This window comes from Ruditapes philippinarum, unplaced genomic scaffold (assembly GCF_026571515.1).
Source record: "Ruditapes philippinarum isolate M1 unplaced genomic scaffold, ASM2657151v2 ctg1845_1_1_1_1, whole genome shotgun sequence".
NCBI classification, from domain to species: domain Eukaryota; kingdom Metazoa; phylum Mollusca; class Bivalvia; order Venerida; family Veneridae; genus Ruditapes; species Ruditapes philippinarum.
The window spans coordinates 504-20,743 of record NW_026860279.1 but is presented as its reverse complement, the minus strand read 5'-3'; the positions used below and the strand labels follow the sequence as shown (position 1 = coordinate 20,743).

The 20,240-nt window shown below is 32.7% G+C and overlaps 2 protein-coding genes across 2 annotated transcripts; one reads left to right on the top strand and one right to left on the bottom strand.

The window, feature by feature from the left end:
* The first annotated feature begins 252 nt into the window (after positions 1–252).
* Positions 253–19,936, top strand: LOC132759510 (zinc finger ZZ-type and EF-hand domain-containing protein 1-like). The gene is made up of 13 exons (XM_060751296.1): positions 253–404; positions 2,263–2,299; positions 3,507–3,585; positions 4,042–4,198; positions 4,513–4,657; positions 5,169–5,233; positions 15,225–15,348; positions 16,320–16,428; positions 17,120–17,185; positions 17,502–17,701; positions 17,954–18,032; positions 18,327–18,458; positions 19,797–19,936. The coding sequence occupies exons 1-13, from the start codon at positions 351–353 to the stop codon at positions 19,915–19,917; spliced, it is 1,368 nt and encodes a 455-aa protein (XP_060607279.1). The 5' UTR covers positions 253–350; the 3' UTR covers positions 19,918–19,936.
* On the bottom strand, positions 9,097–12,217 carry LOC132759508 (uncharacterized). The gene is made up of 2 exons (XM_060751295.1): positions 11,941–12,217; positions 9,097–11,307 (listed from the first exon to the last, which is right to left on the bottom strand). Exon 2 carries the CDS (start codon positions 11,297–11,299, stop codon positions 9,545–9,547), a length of 1,755 nt encoding a protein of 584 aa, XP_060607278.1. The 5' UTR covers positions 11,300–11,307; positions 11,941–12,217; the 3' UTR covers positions 9,097–9,544.
* Positions 19,937–20,240: the final 304 nt, after the last annotated feature.

Below are 20,240 nucleotides of genomic sequence, written 5' to 3'. Positions count from 1 at the left end.
GGAGAATGAGTGACAATTATATTGTACCCATAAAATAAAATCATTAAAGATACATGATTATATTTTTAAAAACAACCGAAACAAAATTTTCTAGGAGACTAATGATACAATATTATACTTATTATGTGCATGTTGAAATTATTTTTTTTAACAAAACAAAACAAGGTTTTTAAAATGTGACGTTTTTTTTTTTTTACTATTAGTTGTCTTTGCAGTATTTATTGCTCTTTGTCGGTCTTTGTGCGGTCTTTGCAGTATTTATTGGTCTTTGTCGGTCTTTAGTATATGACCCAACGAAAAACAATTTTTGATATATCAAAAACATTTCTTGGTGACTTTAACGATGAATTATGGGAAACAGCATCAGTAACGGTGATTATGACGAAGAGCGAGAATTTAGAAACGTACGTCGTTACAGTATTCGATTTTTGAAATACATTTTGCTGACATATATTCGGATACTGCCAGTTCGGATACATAATTTTTAGTGTGTTACATAATTTGTGTGTTAAAAGTACAATGTAAATGAATATACTACTCTATGATTCAACTCGTAGTTTTATTAAAATGAAATAGTTGCTTATATAAAGAAAACTGTTTTTTTTATATTCTACTTTTAGTTTCATATATTTTGCAAAGTAATGATGGTACAAGTCATTAAAAAGATATGTGTAGTATTAATATTATCATGCTGAAAATAACAGAAAATTAAGTTTACTGGTTAAGCAAACATGTAAAGATTTGAAAGGACTTGATTTTTAACATTAAATCATGATGTAAGCTTTAAGCTTAATTGATTGAAACCACGCCCATGTTTTAACTTCCTGGAACTAAACCAGGAACTGCATTTAAGTAGTTCCTGTATAAAAATCATAGTCACTTAAAAACTATTTTTTAATATGCTCACTCACCAAAAAATTGATTGTTGCACATTAATATATGGCTCGTCAAACAGATTATGGAAATCCCATAAATAGAATAACCCAAATAGTTATAATAATAAGGCCTGACAGGGGTACTGAAATTATCGTGTGAGAGTGGTTTTGTTGAACTACTGGTTCGGCGAACTTATCTTATATTATAAAACAGGTTGTGGTTTCTGCGAACTCAATTTATATTGTGCAAAAAATATCTATTGTATAATTGGCATACAAGTCAATAATCTCAATGTGTGGTTTATCACACATTTTCATGCAATTAAAGACAAGATAGTGAAAATTTAAAATAAAACCTATTATTTTCTTTAGTATAAAGAAACTATATTTACGTAAAAGCATAACACAATACAAAAGATTTCAGTAAACAAACAACATCACATATATGTATATATATACACGTATATAAGTAAAACCTGAAAAAAAGAATAATAATGTAAAATTTACTACTTTGCCTTTAATTACTATACAACATAAGATCGACAAAACCGGTTTCGCACCTCTTCATAAACTAAGTTCGCCGAATCGGTAGTTCAACGAAACCACCATAATTCAAATTATCCATTATTTTGTATGAATAGAAGTAGTTCCCATGCATGAAATGTACATACATATAAACTCTCCCACTTTTAGCTGGAGACTCTCACTTTCTGCAGTTATATTTTCATAGATTTTTCTTGAAATAAGGGGTATTTTCACATATTAAATAAATCTCCCTCTTTTTAATGTCAGAACTTTCTTCTTTGTTTATTGCAATTTCTAAAATCTCCCTCTTTTTGAAGAAAAAATCTCCCACTTTATCATTCATAAAAGTTCACATGTATGAATGTAACCCATTGTAATTATACACGACAAACTAAAAAGGCTGTTTTAGCTCAATAGGTAGAGCTGTATTTATAAAGTTTATTAAAAGAGTGTTAGCTATATGTTCTTTACCACATACTTATAGATAATTTATTGTCTGTTTTCTTTGATCAAATTCAATAATACACTTATAAGTTAAATTTTATAACTTTTGGTTCCAGCTGAGTTCTGGTTCAGGAAAGACTGTCACATTATAGTTTTCCACAAGGTTAAATATATTGGAATGTGTATGATTCATTGATCAAACAAAACAAACAATAAATTATCTATATTAAGTATGTGACAAAGAAACATATTGCCAACAAGTATTGGCTATTAGATTTAATATATAAATATTGAAATCCTATAAACTTTAAATGCACTTTTCCATAGTTCATATTCAGGTATGCTGTAAAGTTGCAGCAGAAAAAAAAGATTTGTTACAAATACAATAAAGTTTGAAGTTAACCTGTTTCAATTTCAGATGGATGAAAGCAGTTCTGAAAATGAAGATTTGAATGGTAAATTAAATTTTTTATTCAGATTTATTTATTGTTATTATAAAGTCTACATACATGTGATATCTCCCTATTTAAGAGGGAGACTCCCTATTTTGGCTGTCAAATATTCAGATATTTTTTTAAAGGGGTGTTTTCACGTTGAAAAAATATCACATGTATGAGTCTAGGTCTGTGTAATGCCAGCCAGGCAGAAAACTGATTCTAGCAATGATTCAGACCTGACAACTTTTAAATTGTTATATAAATCATCTTATTGTACTAAAAGAAATTTCAATGTTGTTAATTGAAAAAAATAAAATTACATAGCAAGAATGAATTCTAAAAATTTCAAAGTTTAAAAGTTAACTTTTATTGAAAATAAATGTTTCAGAACAGGGTAAAAATCCCCTGTTACAGAAGTAGGAAGGTAAAACAGCCTGCATTAGGAGACCCCTATTGATAATGAGGTCATTTATTTCACAATAACATTTGAAATCCTTTTGTAATCAATAGCAAGATATTCTTCAGGCATAAGTTTGTCAGCAGATTTAGATGTGTTTATAGCCCATTAACATTGTCTACTTGTATACATGTACTTTAATACAAAAATAATTGGTAGAAGATCACAGAAGTCTATTGAAATCATGGCACAAGGTGTCTTTAGTGTAAGACTGTCTGAAGCAGAAAAAAGTTATTGTGCTCCCACATTCCCTGTATTCACCTGGCTTTGTCCCTTGTGACCTCTCTCTTTACTAAAAAAAAACCTTTTAGGTCGATAGTTTGTTCAGCTGAAACACCATGATTCTACAATATTCCAGTGTTTTCATAGTATACCTTAAAAAGATTATAAAAATGCCTTCAAAGATTGGAACTGGAGACTGAAACTTTGCATATGTGTTTGAGGTGAAAAAAATCAGTAAAAGTTGTGAAGAGTTAACTTTTACCTTAGATGCATTCACAATTGAACGCTCCTTTAAAGCATATTTTATTTGAAATGATATTTGCACAGTGTGCCTTGTGAAATAAATATTTTTAAATGTGTCACATTCCATAATATTTGCGAGTAAATTATATTCTTAGACTAAATTAAGTAGTACTGAGAATCCAGTAGCAATGCTTGGTTACTTGGTGGCTGTTTATGACTGAACCATTTTGTTACATTTTGTAGTGTCAAACCCAATCAATAAAAGGCTACTACTTCATCAATGATATGCATGTTGTATTTCAGATAAGGACAGTCAGGTACTTACAGATTTAGATAACCTGTTCAAACATGCAGACCTTAGAACAATAGCTGCCAAGATCAAGTAAGTAAAGTTTTACTTGGTGCATTTTAATGTTATCCAAAACTTCAGTTGTACGTATTACATTATCATCCTTAACAAAGACAAGATATCTTTATTATTTAACTTTCTATTAGACCAACAACTATTTTATTTGTTTTTATGCATTAATGTTACAGGGAGTATTTGAATGCCTATTATATAACATGGAGGACACAGATTTATGTTATTGTTATGTTACAGGGAGGACATAATTTCAAATTTTGATGTAAAGGTAGGGCTCGTTTTAATTTAAATTTTATTTTGTAAAGGGGGAATAGTTTAATAATGTTAGTTTACAGATAGGGCAAGGTTTAAAAAGATTAATTATTTAAACATTTCAATGACCACATGTTATTTAAGGGGGGATTGGTTTTTAAAATTTTTGTTATATATCCATAATCCAGGTGGACATAGGTTTAAATTACTATCATGTTACAGGGAGGACATACCAGAGAATGTTATACAGCAACATAGGTACCAGATTATTCGCTGGCTGGATGACCGGGAAGCAAAAAGTGAGGAAACGGTTACACTGGCCCAGTTCTGTGACATGCTTATGAATAAACCTGGTGTGTCAAGGGAAGATGCCATCAGAGTATGTTTTCTTAATTTTCAAAGTGAAAGCATTTTATACTATAACTATTTTATTGCCCTAAAGTTCCTATAGTAAGTTATTTATTTTAGGTTTTTATTTATTACCCAATCTGACTTGAAACATTTTAGGCCTCTTTGGTATGAAAACTAGAATATATTACAAATTAAAGTAGTACTGTAAAACTTCATTTCAGAAATTAAATGAAAAATATCTCAGTTTCTTATTTGAAACATTTGCTTATAGTTAAAAAATGATCAATGAAACTCCTCCTTATTGTATGTATAAAGCAAACATATAACATGTTAATGTTACAGGCATTCCAGCAGTTTGATACAGATGGGAGCGGGGTGGTGGAAGTGAGCACGATTCTTTCTGCCATCAAATATTCAAATGGCCCGAACATGATAGGAGAGCTTGGCAAGAGTATACGTATGCTGCAAGCATGCTCTCTCACACCTGGTTAGTCATCCTTACTTTCTAAATATAGAACCTTAATCACCGAGAGGTGAAGGTCGCTAATTAGCTTTCAGAAACTTAGATATCACTTATGTATTTAAGTTCCGCTCTGTGGACATTGAGTTATTTTGTGTGAGAAAGGTATCCAGGCAGTCTGAATAAAGTCTGTAATTCTACTTGTGTCCTGGTTAGTAATTCCTGGAGAGACACTTTAGGTCTTCCTCCACCTGTAAAGCTAGAGAGGCCCTGTTTGAGATAAACTACGCCTGTGTTAGTTTAATTCCAGAATAAATTTCTGCATAAATAATTGAATAGATTGTCTTTGTCAATGAATGCTTGATATGTTTTCAGATCTTTAGCGTATTTCTTTTTGTTGTTGTTGTTATTGTAAAATAACTAATTTGAATGTTATTACTTTTTTCATCAAAATTTCAATATTTATATTTTTGTTGTTGTAAGATAACTGATTTGTATGTTATTACCTATCAAATGTTTAATATTTTATTTGTTGTAGGTTTTGTAGATGTATATTCAGAGGACAAGAATGCTGTTAGTCAACATGCTGAGAGGATACTCAAGGTAACGTTAGGCTAATATTTTAATATTAATATCGTACTTAAGGTAAAGTTACAGGGCTGTTTTGGAATTATATCTAAGGTATATTAACAGTATCATTTCTCAATTCAAATAAAATTTGAGTAAAAATTATAAAACTACCAATTCCTATTGAAATGATAAATATTTGAGATTAACTTACACAAACATTTCTCTCTTGATATGATTTTATGGGTTAACATATAATAAATGATTTTTTATATCAATTTATGCAGTCTTTCATATTTCTGAAGTAAATTCATTCTAAGATTAATAAAGTTAATTGATATATCCTGGCATGTGGTCACTTAGTGGGTAGAAAATGTGTAAGCGGCTGGTTATGTCAGTTAGTAAAGCTGATGTACTATATTCGAAGGATCCCAGGTTTGTGTTCCAGCCATGCTGTATATTATCTCATCCTGTTACATATGGCACCTAACAATGGGGCCTGTTATGGTACAAGCTCTATGTCAATACACATTGTTCTCTGTACTCAGTAGAAGTTAGAGGATGGATTTCATTATAGTGGGCAAGTTTGTGATAGTATAAAAGGGTTCTGTTTTAGAGTCCTAGTCAAGCTGCACATTTTTCTCAGTCCAGTTTTGAATCCCAAGCCAGGTTGCACATTTTCTCAGTCCTGTTTGAGTCCCAAGTCAGGCTTCACATTTTTTGTCAGTCCTGTTTCAAGTCCCAGTCAGGCTTCACATTTTCTCAGTCCTGTTTTGAGTCCCAGTCAGGCTGCACATTTTTCTTAGTCCGGTTTAGAGTCCATGTCAGGCTTCAAATTTTCTTAGTCCTGTTTTGTGTCTGAGTCAGGTTGCACATTTTTCTCAGTTTTATTTTGAGTCCAAGTCAGGCGTCACATTTTTTTCAGTCCTGTTTTGAGTCGCAGTGAGGAAGTACATTTTTCTCAGTCCTGTTTTGAGTCCAAGTCAGGCTTCACATTTTTTTCAGTCCTGTTTTGAGTCACAGTCAGGAAGTACTTTTTTCTCAGTTCTGTTTTGAGTCGATATCAGGCTGCACATTATTAGCTCACCTGTCACAAAGTGACATGGTGAGCTTTTGTGATCGCTTTTCGTCCGGCATCCGGCCGTCTATCTGAAATAAGCTTGTCCGCCCTTAACAGGTCAATCTACTGGTGGGATTTCAACCAAACTTTACAGGAGTGATCAGTACCATCCATAGTTGTGCTCATCATTGGCACATTCTGCTTTGCTGCACAAAATAACCACCAGAGCTAAAAATAGAATATTCTTGTCAGGCCTTCACAGGCCAAACTTCTGGTGGGATTTCAGTTTAACTTTACAGGAGTGTTCAGTACCATCCCTAGTTGTACATGTACACATTACCGGCACATTCCATTTCACTGCACAAAATAGCTGCCAAAACTAAAAATAGAAAATATTGTCTGATATTTACTGGTCTACCTACTGGTGGGATTTTAATGAAACTACACATGAGTGATCATACATAGTTTTGGGAGACATATGTTTTTGTGACAAAAACCCTTCTAGTGTTTAAATAAATCTATAAATTAAATGTCAACTAACACCGGTTATCAATTACTCTAACCTGTTTTATGCTAAAAAAACGACCGAACCCTTGTAAATGGATAAACGTTACACCCCTAATCTTCATGTTGATTGTTGTATGGACTAGCTTATTATCAGTGTAATGCTTACATTAAGCACAACTATATGCTTGTGTAACACATGTCAAAATGGGGGTCAGTGCATAACCTGTGTCTGAAATGTAACTTCTACATGCATAGAGGGATTTTAATAAAGCTCAGGAAAAAATGTTCTCCATAATAAGGCGGAGTGTCATGCGAAAAAATTCAGGTGTCTATAGCAAAGGTCAAGGTCACACTTATGGGTCAAATGTCAATTAGCAAATTAAAACATTCATTTGTGAGTATAATATACATCTTTATACATGCATGGATTCAAATATAATATAGCACAAATGTTCTCCATGTTAAGTTGAGTTGTGTTGCACAAAATGTAGGCCAAAGTCACAAGATGTATTGGCTATGTATCTTACTAATGCTTTGAAGTATTATGCTTAGTGGTCAGAGGATATCTTTTGAGCCCTCTTGCGTTTGTTGCTTGTGTGTGTGTGCCTGCATCTGAACTTGTCAATGCCATAACTTCTTTGTGCATAGAGTAATTTTTGATTAACATGAATAGATTTTTTAGGAACAAATCTTCATCATGAGACTTTGTATCATGCACATGAACCTGTTCACAGGGTCAGAGGTCAAGGTCACCTAAGATGAATTTTTTTTTGGTATATGAAGAGGAAATTTTGCGCACATCTCACCTTTTGTATACATCTTTCTCCTAGATCTGAAGCTAATAGCCTCAAGATTAAATTAAGACAAGCGGGCTCGACATTCTGCCTGTGGGCATATAGTCAAAAAGCTTTAAACATCTCTATATTTCAAAATTAAATTTAAAAAAAAACAATGGAAGTGTATCATTTGGATATTGTTAATTTGTTATGAAATATTTCTCTTATTTAACTTGACTCCTATAACCTATGTATAAGTATGTACATATTTCACTGTGAGAACAAATGAAGTTGAGACCAAAGAGTCCAAAAGGCACAATTCTAGTTATTTCTATGTAGATTGGGGGTATAGAGAACAACTCAATATCCAGGGTTAAAATTATATTGACAAATAAAAAAGTATTAAAATGAATTACATAAATAGATAAATTACAAAATGAAATTTCTCAACATTTTATATTATAAACAATTCAAAGTAAATTAATTTGAAGTATTTCTTTTGAAGTTGACAAAATTCTCTTACCTTTCAAGCAATTCAAAGTAAATTAATTTGAAGTATTTCTTTTGAAGTTGACAAAAAATATCTTACAATTTCAAACAATTCAAAGTAAATTAATTTGAAGTAATTCTTTGAAGTTGACAAAAAAATATCTTACCATTTCAAACAATTCAAATTAAATTAATTTGAAGTATTTCTTTTGAAGTTGACAAAAAATATCATACCATTTCAAACAATTCAAAGTAAATTAATTTGAATTAATTTACTTTGAAGTTGACAAAAAAATATCTTACCATTTCAAACAATTCAAAAGTAAATTAATTTGAAGTAATTCTTTTGAAGTTGACAAAAAATATCTTACCATTTCAAACAATTCAAAGTTAATTAATTTGAAGTAATTCTTTTGAAGTTGACAAAAAATATCTTACCATTTCAAACAATTCAATGTAAATTAATTTGAAGTAATTCTTTTGAAGTTGACAAAAAATATCTTACCATTTCAAACAATTCAATGTAAATTAATTTGAAGTAATTCTTTTGAAGTTGACAAAAAATATCCTACCAGGTACAGCTGGCTGAGTTTCTCAAACAAGTTTAACAAAAAGAAAACATTAACATATTATGTTTTTGTTACATAAATTACATTCAGCAATTATTTTAAAAATTAATCAGTTGACTGTTCTTTAAAGAACATGATATTTCAATTAAGTTCTTAATTTGACTATTTTTGTAAAGAAAAAAAAAGATTTTTAATGTAATAACAATGATAATAATACCAAATGTATGTATTCACCCCAAATATACAAGACAATTATTGAACAATACTTGACACAACATATGACAGTTCACTGAACAATAACAACTTACAACATAAACAAGATGATACCCATTCTATAAATGATGAATGTATATCTGAATGATTGAATGGAAATGAACTACATTGTATGATTCACTACAGTGATAACTATGGTGCTTTTCTATAGTGCTATATACATGTATAAACATAGTGCATGTGGGGAATTTCATTTTCATTAAAAAGTTGTATTATTATTATTGTTTGAAACTATTGTGTGAAATATTTTAATTCAATGAAATTACAGAAGCAATAGATATTTCAATTGAATATGGAATTTAAATTTTTTGTATTAAAGGGACCGTAAAATCCCAATTTAAAGCCCTCCGGGGCGTAACATTTTTCAAAAGGGGGGCGTTCAATAAAGATATAAAAAAGATTTAAAAAAAAAGAGAAAGAAATTCTCAAAAAATTCTCAAAAAAAAAAAGAATTCTCTTCGAACGATTTAAAAAAAACCCCACAAACACATCATCACCCTGTCAACTCGTGATACCTTTGATGTACACCACGGGCTCTCCCAAAAATTCCCCTACATCCTGCTTGCAGCTGACACCTTTGATTTTGCCGACAATCTGACGTAATCAATGCTACTTTTCTAATTTACAACTGTTTATGTTTTATTATGTCTGCATTGATTACCATTGCTTGGTTCTACATCATTTTATACATTTTGATAATATTGTTTCTCTCTGCTTTGTAGCTGTTTGTACTTAGATAAAGTGTACTGGTTTCAGCACACCAACATACAGCATAAGGATTCTCTACATTCTCCAGTACAGTTGTTGTGTCTTTACAGTCACCACTTACTATATATATACATTCAGCCCTGTAATCACTCACAAAGAGGGACCCATCATCTAACAGTGAAATACCCCTTGGTCTTTCAATGTCTACATTCCTTCCTATCATTTCTCCCTGCCAATTAAACCATATAACTTGATCTGTGCCTATATCAGATACATAGATTGAATGGCTGTTTGTGGTGACATACCTTGGGCTATTGAAAATATTGTCACCATTGGAATCTTTCTCAACTGTAATTTTAATATTACCTTTTAAGTCCATGATTTGGAGTTTACCAGGATATTTAAATGTAACTGCAAGTTTCCCCTGATGATGGCTTATTCCACGGCAGTCTCCATCTACTTTCAGTTTGTTTTTCAATGCGAGAGAGTTTGAGGAGAAGGAAATGAACTGTATTGTTTTAATGTTTATTAATGTAACAGCAAGTGTATCTCTGGTCACTATGGTGATATCCCAGGGGTCTGATTCAAGCTGTAGTTGTTTGATTGCATCAGTTTTTATGTCAATCATTTTAATTGAGGAATTACTGTTATCTGCTACAAATAATTGGTTCTGAGGAGAGGCAGCTTTACCAGAAATGTAGCAATCATTTTTATCTGAGGATGTTTTAACAATGATGTTTATAGGGGTAGACATTTTCATTGGTACAGCAGTTTTATTCATTGGTTGAGCTGGTTGCATCCGTTCTCCTTTTCTCAATGTTCCTAATGATTTCTCATTCTGAAGGAGTTTTTTGATAGCATGATTGGATTCAAAATTGTATTCATCAACATCATTGGTTGTTGGTAGTTGTTTTGTTATATTTTCATTGTGTAATATCAGTTGCTGAACTATTTTCAATTCAGCAAACAGTTGGTCAGTTTTCTTGTTGGTGTTGAGATGTTTTAGAGTATCAGTTGATGCTTGGAGTGATTTGTTGATGTCATTACAAACTGTTTCTGTTGTTTTCAACTTTTTGTTGTTGTCATGTTCAATTGTTGAAGCAATATCCTTTACTTCTTTTTCTAGTTCATCTAATCTCTTGTTTATCTCTTTTCTAAAGTTTTCTATTTCTACTATAGCATCTTCAAGAGAAGTTTTTGATTTAGCAACTCTTTTTTTCATATCTTTTGTAATCTGGCAACATTTGTCTGTCAGTTTGTCAATATCTTTTAGAGTTTCTTTGTACTCCATGCTGTCTAAAATCTGTTCTGAAATATCAGGTATGTAGTCTACATTGCAGGATGTTGTTGGGTGTTCAAGGATCACACAAACGCTGCATATAAGTGTATTATGGTCATGACAGTAGAACTTGATCACTTCTTTGGTATGTTTGGTACAAGGCTTGGATAAATCACCATTTTTTTTACCTGAAGTAGATTTTATTGACTTACTGAGGTTTTGTTTATGTGGCATGTGATCTTTGTCTAGAAGTTGGTGATGGCATAATGATTTTGGTCGCCTGTGAGTGTTAAAGCAAGTTTGACATAAATGTACCTCACAATCCACACAGTAACCAAAGGCAGGTAGTCTGATGTCATCTCTGTCACATTGTACACAGAATATGTCAAAATCTTCAGCACCACCTCGAGATAGTGAAGATGACAGTTTCTGCGATGCCATAATGTAACCTAGAATAGAAAATAGTAGATTCTAGAAGTGTTCGACAGTGGCTTTATGTTCTTAACAAATAAAGAAACTTGAAAGAATTTTCTGTCTAATTCTTGCTGTAAATTCATTTAATTTTGTGGACATGAAAGTGTGTGTTTGTTTTTTTTTTAACTTAACAAAATGACTTTTCTAACAGTTTTGTTCTAAATGTCATCATTGTATTTTGTGAAAAGCTATTTAAGCTGAGGATACCAATTCCCTAAAAAGAAACCAATATTATACTATACCGGTAAGCTGCTGAATTTTTCAAAATGGACTTGTCTAGCTTCCATTTTGGAAGTTGTCCATTATCAATATTGGGGGTATCAAGATTTAAAAAAAGGTCAGTTTTAGCCCAGTAGCAAAAGCTGATTGTTTCAGCTCTGGTAAAATTGGACCATTTTAAGGGCTTCTGTGACTTTTAAAGGGTAGACACATCGCTGTTGACACACCAAACCCAACAAAGTAAAAAATAATCCAGTTTGAGTTGTTGGTGGGGCACAGAAAATGTCTCTCAAGGTTATTTATGTTAAATCATTTTAGAATAATATATTATAAGTACATAGTAAACTTTATTAAAGTTTTAAACATATATATTGAGTAAATTTACTCACCAGTGATTTATACTTCTCATTAGGTTATTGAAAAAAAAGTCTTGGTAGGCTCCTGATCTGACAAGTCAATTTCCGTATCTTCCATGGTTTGTATTGCCTATCCATGGTTTGTAAAGATCGATTTATGAAATATTATGTATCATGTTACACCCACAATAGAAATTCAATATATTACATTTAAAGCCGTAGTTTAAGTCTACTTTGTTCTACTTTTTTTCTGGTATTCAGGTTTAATAAATATATTTATTGTTTAAACAAATGAATAAAAATGCCTGCTTGTAAGAAATACAATTGAAATCTTATTGCATTAAAACAGTCATTTGGAAGAAACCCCTATGATATAGCTGATTTAAAACATTATTTATGTATCTTTGGGTTGGTTTATAAATGATTTCTATAAAATGGAAATATCAGAATATGTTTGTATAGTATAAATGGGACAATTTTAAATGACATTTAAAAAGAACGTTTATCTTGATTTTTTGTGTTTGGCTGTTTTGGCTGTTATCAAGTTAGTTAGATGCATAAAAGAAAGAGGTTAAACAATTTAAACAGCTCAAAAGGAGTGACCTATTAGCAACTGTATCAATCAAAAACATATTTTTTTCTTCTTATTAACGTCTCATTAACTAAGTTGTTGACATACATTCCATTGGTATGTGTAGTGAGATTTATCCAGAAAAACTTAACGTTTATTGATAAACAGATTCTCCATTCAGTTCTTGCTTTTTATATGCCCGAAATAATTTTGGGCATATTATGTTATATCCCCTGGCGTTCGTCCGTAAACTTTTACTTTCAACGACATCTCCTCATAAACCGCTAAGCGAATTTCATCCAAACTTCACAGGAATGTTCCTTTGGTAGTCAACTTTAATAAGTGTTCAAAGAATTTAATTCCAAGCAGAACTCTGGTTGCCATGGCAACCGAAAGAAAAAAGCTAAAAATATCTTTTTTTAGAAAACCAAAAGAGCTAGAGCTTAAATATTTGGCATGAAACATCATCTAGTCAGTGTCTACCAAGCTTGTTCAAATAAATGCCCTGGGGTCGAAATTGGCCCCGCATGCATGGGGGGGGGGGGGTCCATTGATTTTCCTTATTTATATATAGTAAAAACTTAAAAAATCTTCTTTTAAAGAAACCCAAATAGCTAGAGCTTAGCTATTAAGCATGAAACATCTTCCAGTGGGTGTCTACAAAGTTTGTACAAATAAAAGCCCTGGGGTCAAAATTGGCCCCGCCCCAGGGGGTCATTGTTTTTCCCTATATGTATATAGTAAAAACATAAAAAAATTCTTCTTTTAAAATACCTTTAGAGCTAGAGCTAAGATATTTAGCATGAAACATCTACTAATGGGTGTCTACCATTTTTGTTCAAATAAGGGCCCTGGGGTTAAAATTGGCCCCGCCCCGGGGATCATTGATTTTCCTTATATGTATATAGTAAATACTTAAAAATCTTCTGTTAAAAAACCCAAAGAGCTAGAGTTTAGAAATTAAGTGAGTTACAAAATAACCACAGTTTTCAGTCATGCACAGACAGTGGTTTTGTGTGTCGGCTGTAGTACAGTCTTATGTCAGCCTACAGGAGGAAAGGCCAGGCTCACAGAAGGCTGTTCATTCAGACGAAAGCAACACTAAACAGACAATGAAGAAAGAGTGAGTGTCTACCAAGTTTGTTCAAATAAAAGCCCTTGGGACAAAATTGGCCCCGCCCAGAGGTGGGGGATGTTATTGTTTTTCCCTATATGTGTATAGTAAAACCTTAAAAATTTTTCTAAGAGCTAGAGCTTAGATATTTATCATGAAACATCTTCAAATGGGTGTCTACCAAGATGTTCAAATAAAAGCCCCTGGGTTAAAATTGGCCCCTCCCCAGGGGCCTATATACAGATGAGCGATTTCAGGACCATCATGGCCCTCTTGTTCTCAGTCCTATTTTGTGTCCAAGTCAGGCGTCACATTTTTTTCAGTCCTGTTTTGAGTCACAGTCAGGTAGTTCATTTTTCTCTGTCTGGTTTTGAGTCCATGTCAGGCTGCAAATTTTTCTCAGTTTTATTTTGAGTCCAAGTCAGGCGTCACATTTTTTTTCAGTCCTGTTTTGAGTCACAGTCAGTTAGTACATTTTTCTCAGCCCTGTTTTGAGTCCCAGTTTGCCTTCACATTTTACTCAGTCCTGTTTTGAGTCCCAGTCAGCCTTCACATTTTTTTCAGTCCTGTTTTGAGACCCAGTCAGCCTTCACATTTTTCTCAGCCCTGTTTTGAGTCTCAGTCAGCCTTCACATTTTTCTCAGTCCTGTTTTGAGTCACAGTCAGGCTTCACATTTTTCTCAGTCCTGTTTTGAGACCCAGTCAGCCTTCACATTTTTCTCAGTCTGTTTTGAGTCACAGTCAGGCTTCACATTTTTCTCAGTCCTGTTTTGAGACCCAGTCAGCCTTCACATTTTTCTCAGTCCTGTTTTGAGTCCCAGTCAGGAAGTACATTTTTCTAAGTCCTGTTTTGAGTCTCAGTCAGGCTTCACATTTTTCAAAATTCTTTTTTGAGTCCAAGTCAGGCTTCACATTTTTCTCAGTCCTGTTTTGAGTCCCAGTCAGGCTTCACATTTTTCTCAGTCCTGTTTTGAGTCTCAGTCAGGCTTCACATTTTTCTCAGTCCTGTTTTGAGTCTCAGTCAGGCTTCACATTTTTCTCAGTCCTTTTTTGAGTCTCAGTCAGGCTTCACATTTTTCTCAGTCCTGTTTTGAGTCCCAGTCAGGCTTCACATTTTTCTCAGTCCTGTTTTGAGACCCAGTCAGCCTTCACATTTTTCTCAGTCCTGTTTTGAGTCCCAGTCAGGCTTCACATTTTACTCAGTCCTGTTTTGAGTCTCAGTCAGCCTTCACATTTTTCTCAGTCCTGTTTTGAGTCCCAGTCAGGCTTCACATTTTACTCAGTCCTGTTTTGAGACCCAGTCAGCCTTCACATTTTTCTCAGTCCTGTTTTGAGACCCAGTCAGCTTTCACATTTTACTCAGTCCTGTTTTGAGTCTCAGTCAGCCTTCACATTTTTCTCAGTCGTGTATTGTGTCCCAATCATACGTCCTCAAACATCTCATATAATATCTGTAATGAAACATACTTGAATTACAGGTTATGCCATTTTTATAGTTAAAAAAAGATAATGATAAAGTTTTTATTTTGTGCAAATTATAGATATTGCATCTTTATTCTTAACTTTATTATGTATGAATTCTTGCCATTTTTGTATAAATGATTTGTTGGATATATATATGATATATTTCAGTATTTGTTGAGAAATAGAGCACCTAGTCACAGTTTACCATTCCCACACCTGAATGGTTTTAATAATACATCTAGCATGAGACTGTCTGTACTGAAAAATACTTTCAATCAACTTAAAGATGCTGGTAAGTCTATATAGAAATCTAAAAAATTCACAAATCTATTTGTTAGGACACACATGGATTATGACAAGGTTCATAAGTCTGGCACCCATATTTCAAAAAATTATCTTACATTTGATCTGAAAATTTTGCTTCAAAATTGTTATTAATTACTTAACTTGCTTATTTCCCCCAAAGAGATTTACTTTAAGCTTCAAATATATGTCCTCTTTCAACACTGAGATAGTATTAAAATCATAAAAGCTTTCTAACTGAATGCTACTGTTTCACTGTGCAAGAAACTTTAAACTCATTGTTCAGTACTGGATGTTTCAGAAATGTATTTGAGAGTGTGTTTGTAAACTAAAAGCTACCTACACAATCAAACTGAAATAAGTTCTGTATAAACCAACTGAATGATATGAGCCGCGCCATGACAAAACCAACATAATGGGTTTGCGACCAGCATGGATCCAGACCAGCCTGCACATCCGCGCAGTCTGATCAGGATCCATGCTGTTCACTATCAGTTTCTCTACTTGTAATAGAGTTGGTAAGCGAACAGCATGGATCCTGATCAGACTGCACGGATGCGCAGGCTGGTCTGGATCCATGCTGGTCGCAAACGCACTAAGTTGGTTTTGTCATGACATGGCTCAAATAAGTTCAGTATAAACCAACTGAATGATATCATTTGTATTATATAAGTACATATTAATAATGCAAAAAAATCAAGACAACTGATTCTACTAGAGGTAACATCAACATGACAAATGGCATACATAGATTTAAATAAAGATCAAAATGATACTGTAGTTTTTACAATAAAATTACTTTTTTGAATGCAGAAAAGTTTTGATAAAACCCAATATATTTACATGTAAGATAATAAGGGAAAGGGAGGTAATAAAATGCAAAGAAAAATTAGCCTTAATGCAAAAATTATTTAAAAAAATGAAATATTGAATAACCGTTGAATACTTGTAAAATTTCAGCACGAGGCGAGCTAGCAGAAACATCTCTGTCTGATGGAGAGGAAGTGAAGCTGTTAAACCCATGCTTCAGTTCTATTGAAGTCACCTCAAATAACTCTGATGCTCACAGGTTTGTAGTTTAGAATCATACTGCTCTGCTTGAAAAAAACAAACACACACAGCACAGCCATCCAGCTAAGTCACTGTATTGTTTTTTAGTTGGATAAATATAATGATAAAATATTTATTTACATTTTAAAAATATATTGCCTTTTAAGGGTTGAGCAATTAGTATTGCAGTCACCGTTAATCTGTGCATGATCGTAAGAGGCAACTTAATGTGTTTAAATTACAGGAGTCTATGCATCTCTTAGCTCTGGCAGGTGAGGCGGTTTTGACCCCTGGTGTTGCTTTGTTACACCAGAGGTTAACCAAAATCACCTTCCCTGTTTCGGCGCCATATGACCTAAATTATGTTGGTGTGCTGTAAAACCAAACACAACAAACTGATAAGTGGTATATGTGTCGGTGCTTAATATCTTTGGTGAATATTTCCTAACAGATCGGAAACTTTCAACTCAAACATGTAAAGACATTTTGTTTCTCACTGTGTGTATATAATACATGTAATACAACCCTGATGATGGTCATAATAAGCCAAAAGTACCTAGATATTTTATACACTAGCACTGTATGAAGGGTTATTATCTCTCATTCTATTGTAAACAATATATATGTTCTTTTACCCTTTTTGAAGGGCATTATAATATGTATAAATATAATGACATATAATATTTTTGTTGGTATTTTTGTATATACAGATTGACAAATGGTTTAACACATACATTCTGGCAATCAGATGGAGCTGCCAGGTCACATTTCATCAGGTGATACTTTAACTGTTTTAGTACTTACTTTATTATTAAATGGGCCTGTTTGGCCATGGCTAAGTACATGTAACTAAAATTTTAATTGACTTCAAATCACCTAATTTAAAATATTTCTGCATCAATTAGTGTTAAAATAATTTTACAAATCATTTTTAAAGATTTTAAAATTTTTATTTTGAAAAAGAAATTAGATCTCAGTTTAGAAGAATTTTTGAATTACAATGTATATGTTAATGGCATAAACTATGAGTGATTGTAATTAATTAAAAGAAATGTGATTAAATAATGTGTATTATATTTTTTGTTTTGGTAGACTTCACTTTAGGAACAATGTTGTTGTAAAGCTTCTATCTATGAATGTTGCGTCAGCTGACTCGAGCTATATGCCGGAGCACGTGACAATTACGGCGGGGAGAAACGCTCACAGTCTACGTGAGATCAAGGATATCAGAATACCTAGCAGCCTTACTGGAGATGTTGTCTTACTGAAAAATGCTAAATGTCACTACCCAAGTAAGTAATGCCATGATCCAGTATAGTAATGTCACTATCTAAGCTTGTGATGTAGAAATGTCACTTTCCTAGTCTTTGATGCCACTTTCTATTTCAGTAATGCCACTCTCCAAGATTGTAATGCAACTGTTGGTCATTCACCATTATAACTGTCTTTTAAAATCTTTTGAAATATATAGTCAATTCAGCTCAACTTGATAATGAAAAAAATGAGCGATATGTCAATTTAAGGTTAAATGTCTCTACTTTCAGTTATACAAATTAATATCAAGAGGTGTAGGAATGATGGCTGTGACACTAGAATTCATGGGATAAAGGCAATCGGATACAAGTTAGTGAACAACATTTATTAGTCACCCTTTCTTTATATCAATTGATTTTCTTCTTCCTCAGGATGTTGAATATTAAATCTGAGAAAACCAGATTGACTTTTAGCTGAAATTACCTTTAGTTATTAAATATTTATATAAATGATATACAGTAAAAAGCTAAAAGTATCCGTTTATAACAATATAAATTTCGCGGTCCTCTGAATATCGTTATAAGTAGAGTTTACTGTATTCATATAATTATTTTAGCTCTCTTATTTCTGTCATGTTTGACTGTTGTTTGTTAATATTACTAGGGTAGTAAAGGAGTCGGGTATCAGTGTATCAGACTCGGCAGCTGTCTGGTTTCTACAAGTTCTTGCCTCCACGGTAACAGCTTCAATACCACTGGCCCCAGCATTACAGAAAAATATCATAGAACATTCAAAGTAAGTACACCCTCATCTCTATCTTTATAATTGTAATCAATCTAGCAATGGCTTTTACACACTGACTGGATACATGATTTGGCTCACTATATGGACAAAAGCTTAAAGACTCAAAATCAACCTAGTATTAACACTTTATTTAGGTTTGACAATTTTATGTTAACAATCAGTGTTGGGCTTGGTATGGCAAGTAATGTGTCAGTATGCCATTAAACCCAAACAATCATCCTGTCCAAACTTTGAGTATGAATGAACAGAAGATATTTAGCTTGCATCAAGAAGTTAAACTTTCTACATTGTGCACCTCAGTGCCTGAAATGATATATGTTGGTGCAAAGTGAAAAAGATAAAATGTTTATCAAAAAATACATCATGTGTTGATGTTCTTATCTATCTTTTTCTTGTATATTTAGTTAAAACAGTATTTTATATACCAGTATGATGCATTTCACAGATCGAGTTAGAAGATTTACAAACTTAAAAAAACAACAACAAAAAAAACCCCACTTTTTTGCGCCTATTTCTGATTTGATCATAAAAAAAGTAACATGGTTGTTTTGTATATGAGGGCTGTCCAACAAAAGGGTTGACAATAGCTGTAAAACAAATTAATTAATGCGCGAGCCTAAAATTAGTTTGAAAGCGTATCTGCATCATAATAAAGTAAAATAAGAAATATTAAGTATACATACACAAAATGTTAAAGCATTGATTCTGGCCTGAGGTTTGTGTTTGCAGTCCATACCAAAAATTGTCATTTTAAAAACCTAACACATAAAGTTTTAAACAGAGTAAGCAGTCAATAATGTGAGAAATCTGCCTTATGTTAAGGCATTGACATGTACTGTCTGTCTCAGGCTATATATGGCAAAACTGCATGACATATGTATACAGTGCATTTCTTACTTCATACAATGCTTCAATGTATAAGCACAATGAAAATGGCACTGTTTGACACTGATGCAGCCCAACAGTTTGCAGTATCTCAGAAATTTTGGACTGTGTACTGAGAATTTCAAAAGACACAGATATGATACTTTGACAGGGAATAGTAATGTCACATAAGGTACATACGGCGCTGGGACGGCGTTTGCCACATTGTGCTACAATCTTATCTTATAATTTGTTTGTGTAATTAAATTAAATGATATCATGCTACTGTATGTTCACTCAGTGATGGTGTATGAAATATCAGTATTTTTTTCAAGAAGGCTGTTGAGTATTTTGCATTTAAACACTGCTGTCCATGACTTATTGGGACAGCCCTCGTATTTGTTAAAATCTCAAAAATACATTTTGTATAAACTAAGTGTGTTATTGTAAATATTTATATTTCAGAAATGCACTTGAGCATATTCCACCAATGACCCTAAGTCCAGCTTGTAGTGATAAACCACCTTTCCTGACTAAACTTGTTCTGCAAGAAGTAGAAAAATTTATTACAGATGTAGCTGTGTAAGTAATACCTTATATTTGAATCACATTATTATTGAAATATTTACCTTATCCAGGACAATGCAAATCTTTTAATTTTTGCTTTGAAGTTAGGGGATGAACTCACCTCAAAATCAGTATAATAACATAAGAATTTATTTTGTCGACTTGTGCAACTTTCTACCTCCTTACACTACCTTAAAATAATATCTAACTTTTAACCTGCAAAATTTCTGTAATGAATATTTTTTTGATTTGGAACATTCCATTCAATGTTTAAGGGATTTAAATATCAAAGTACAAAAAATTTAAGCTATCAAGTTACCTACACAAGCACTAAGCATGTAC

Bases quoted from the DNA above. Each gene is read 5' to 3' on its own strand.
- LOC132759508 (XM_060751295.1), bottom strand. From the start codon at position 11,299: ATGGCATCGCAGAAACTGTCATCTTCACTATCTCGAGGTGGTGCTGAA.
- LOC132759510 (XM_060751296.1), top strand. From the start codon at position 351: ATGGGAAACAGCATCAGTAACGGTGATTATGACGAAGAGCGAGAATTT. The intron at 4,658-5,168 runs GTTAGTCATCCT...TATTTGTTGTAG, and splicing joins AGCATGCTCTCTCACACCTG to GTTTTGTAGATGTATATTCA. The intron at 5,234-15,224 runs GTAACGTTAGGC...GATATATTTCAG, and splicing joins ATGCTGAGAGGATACTCAAG to TATTTGTTGAGAAATAGAGC.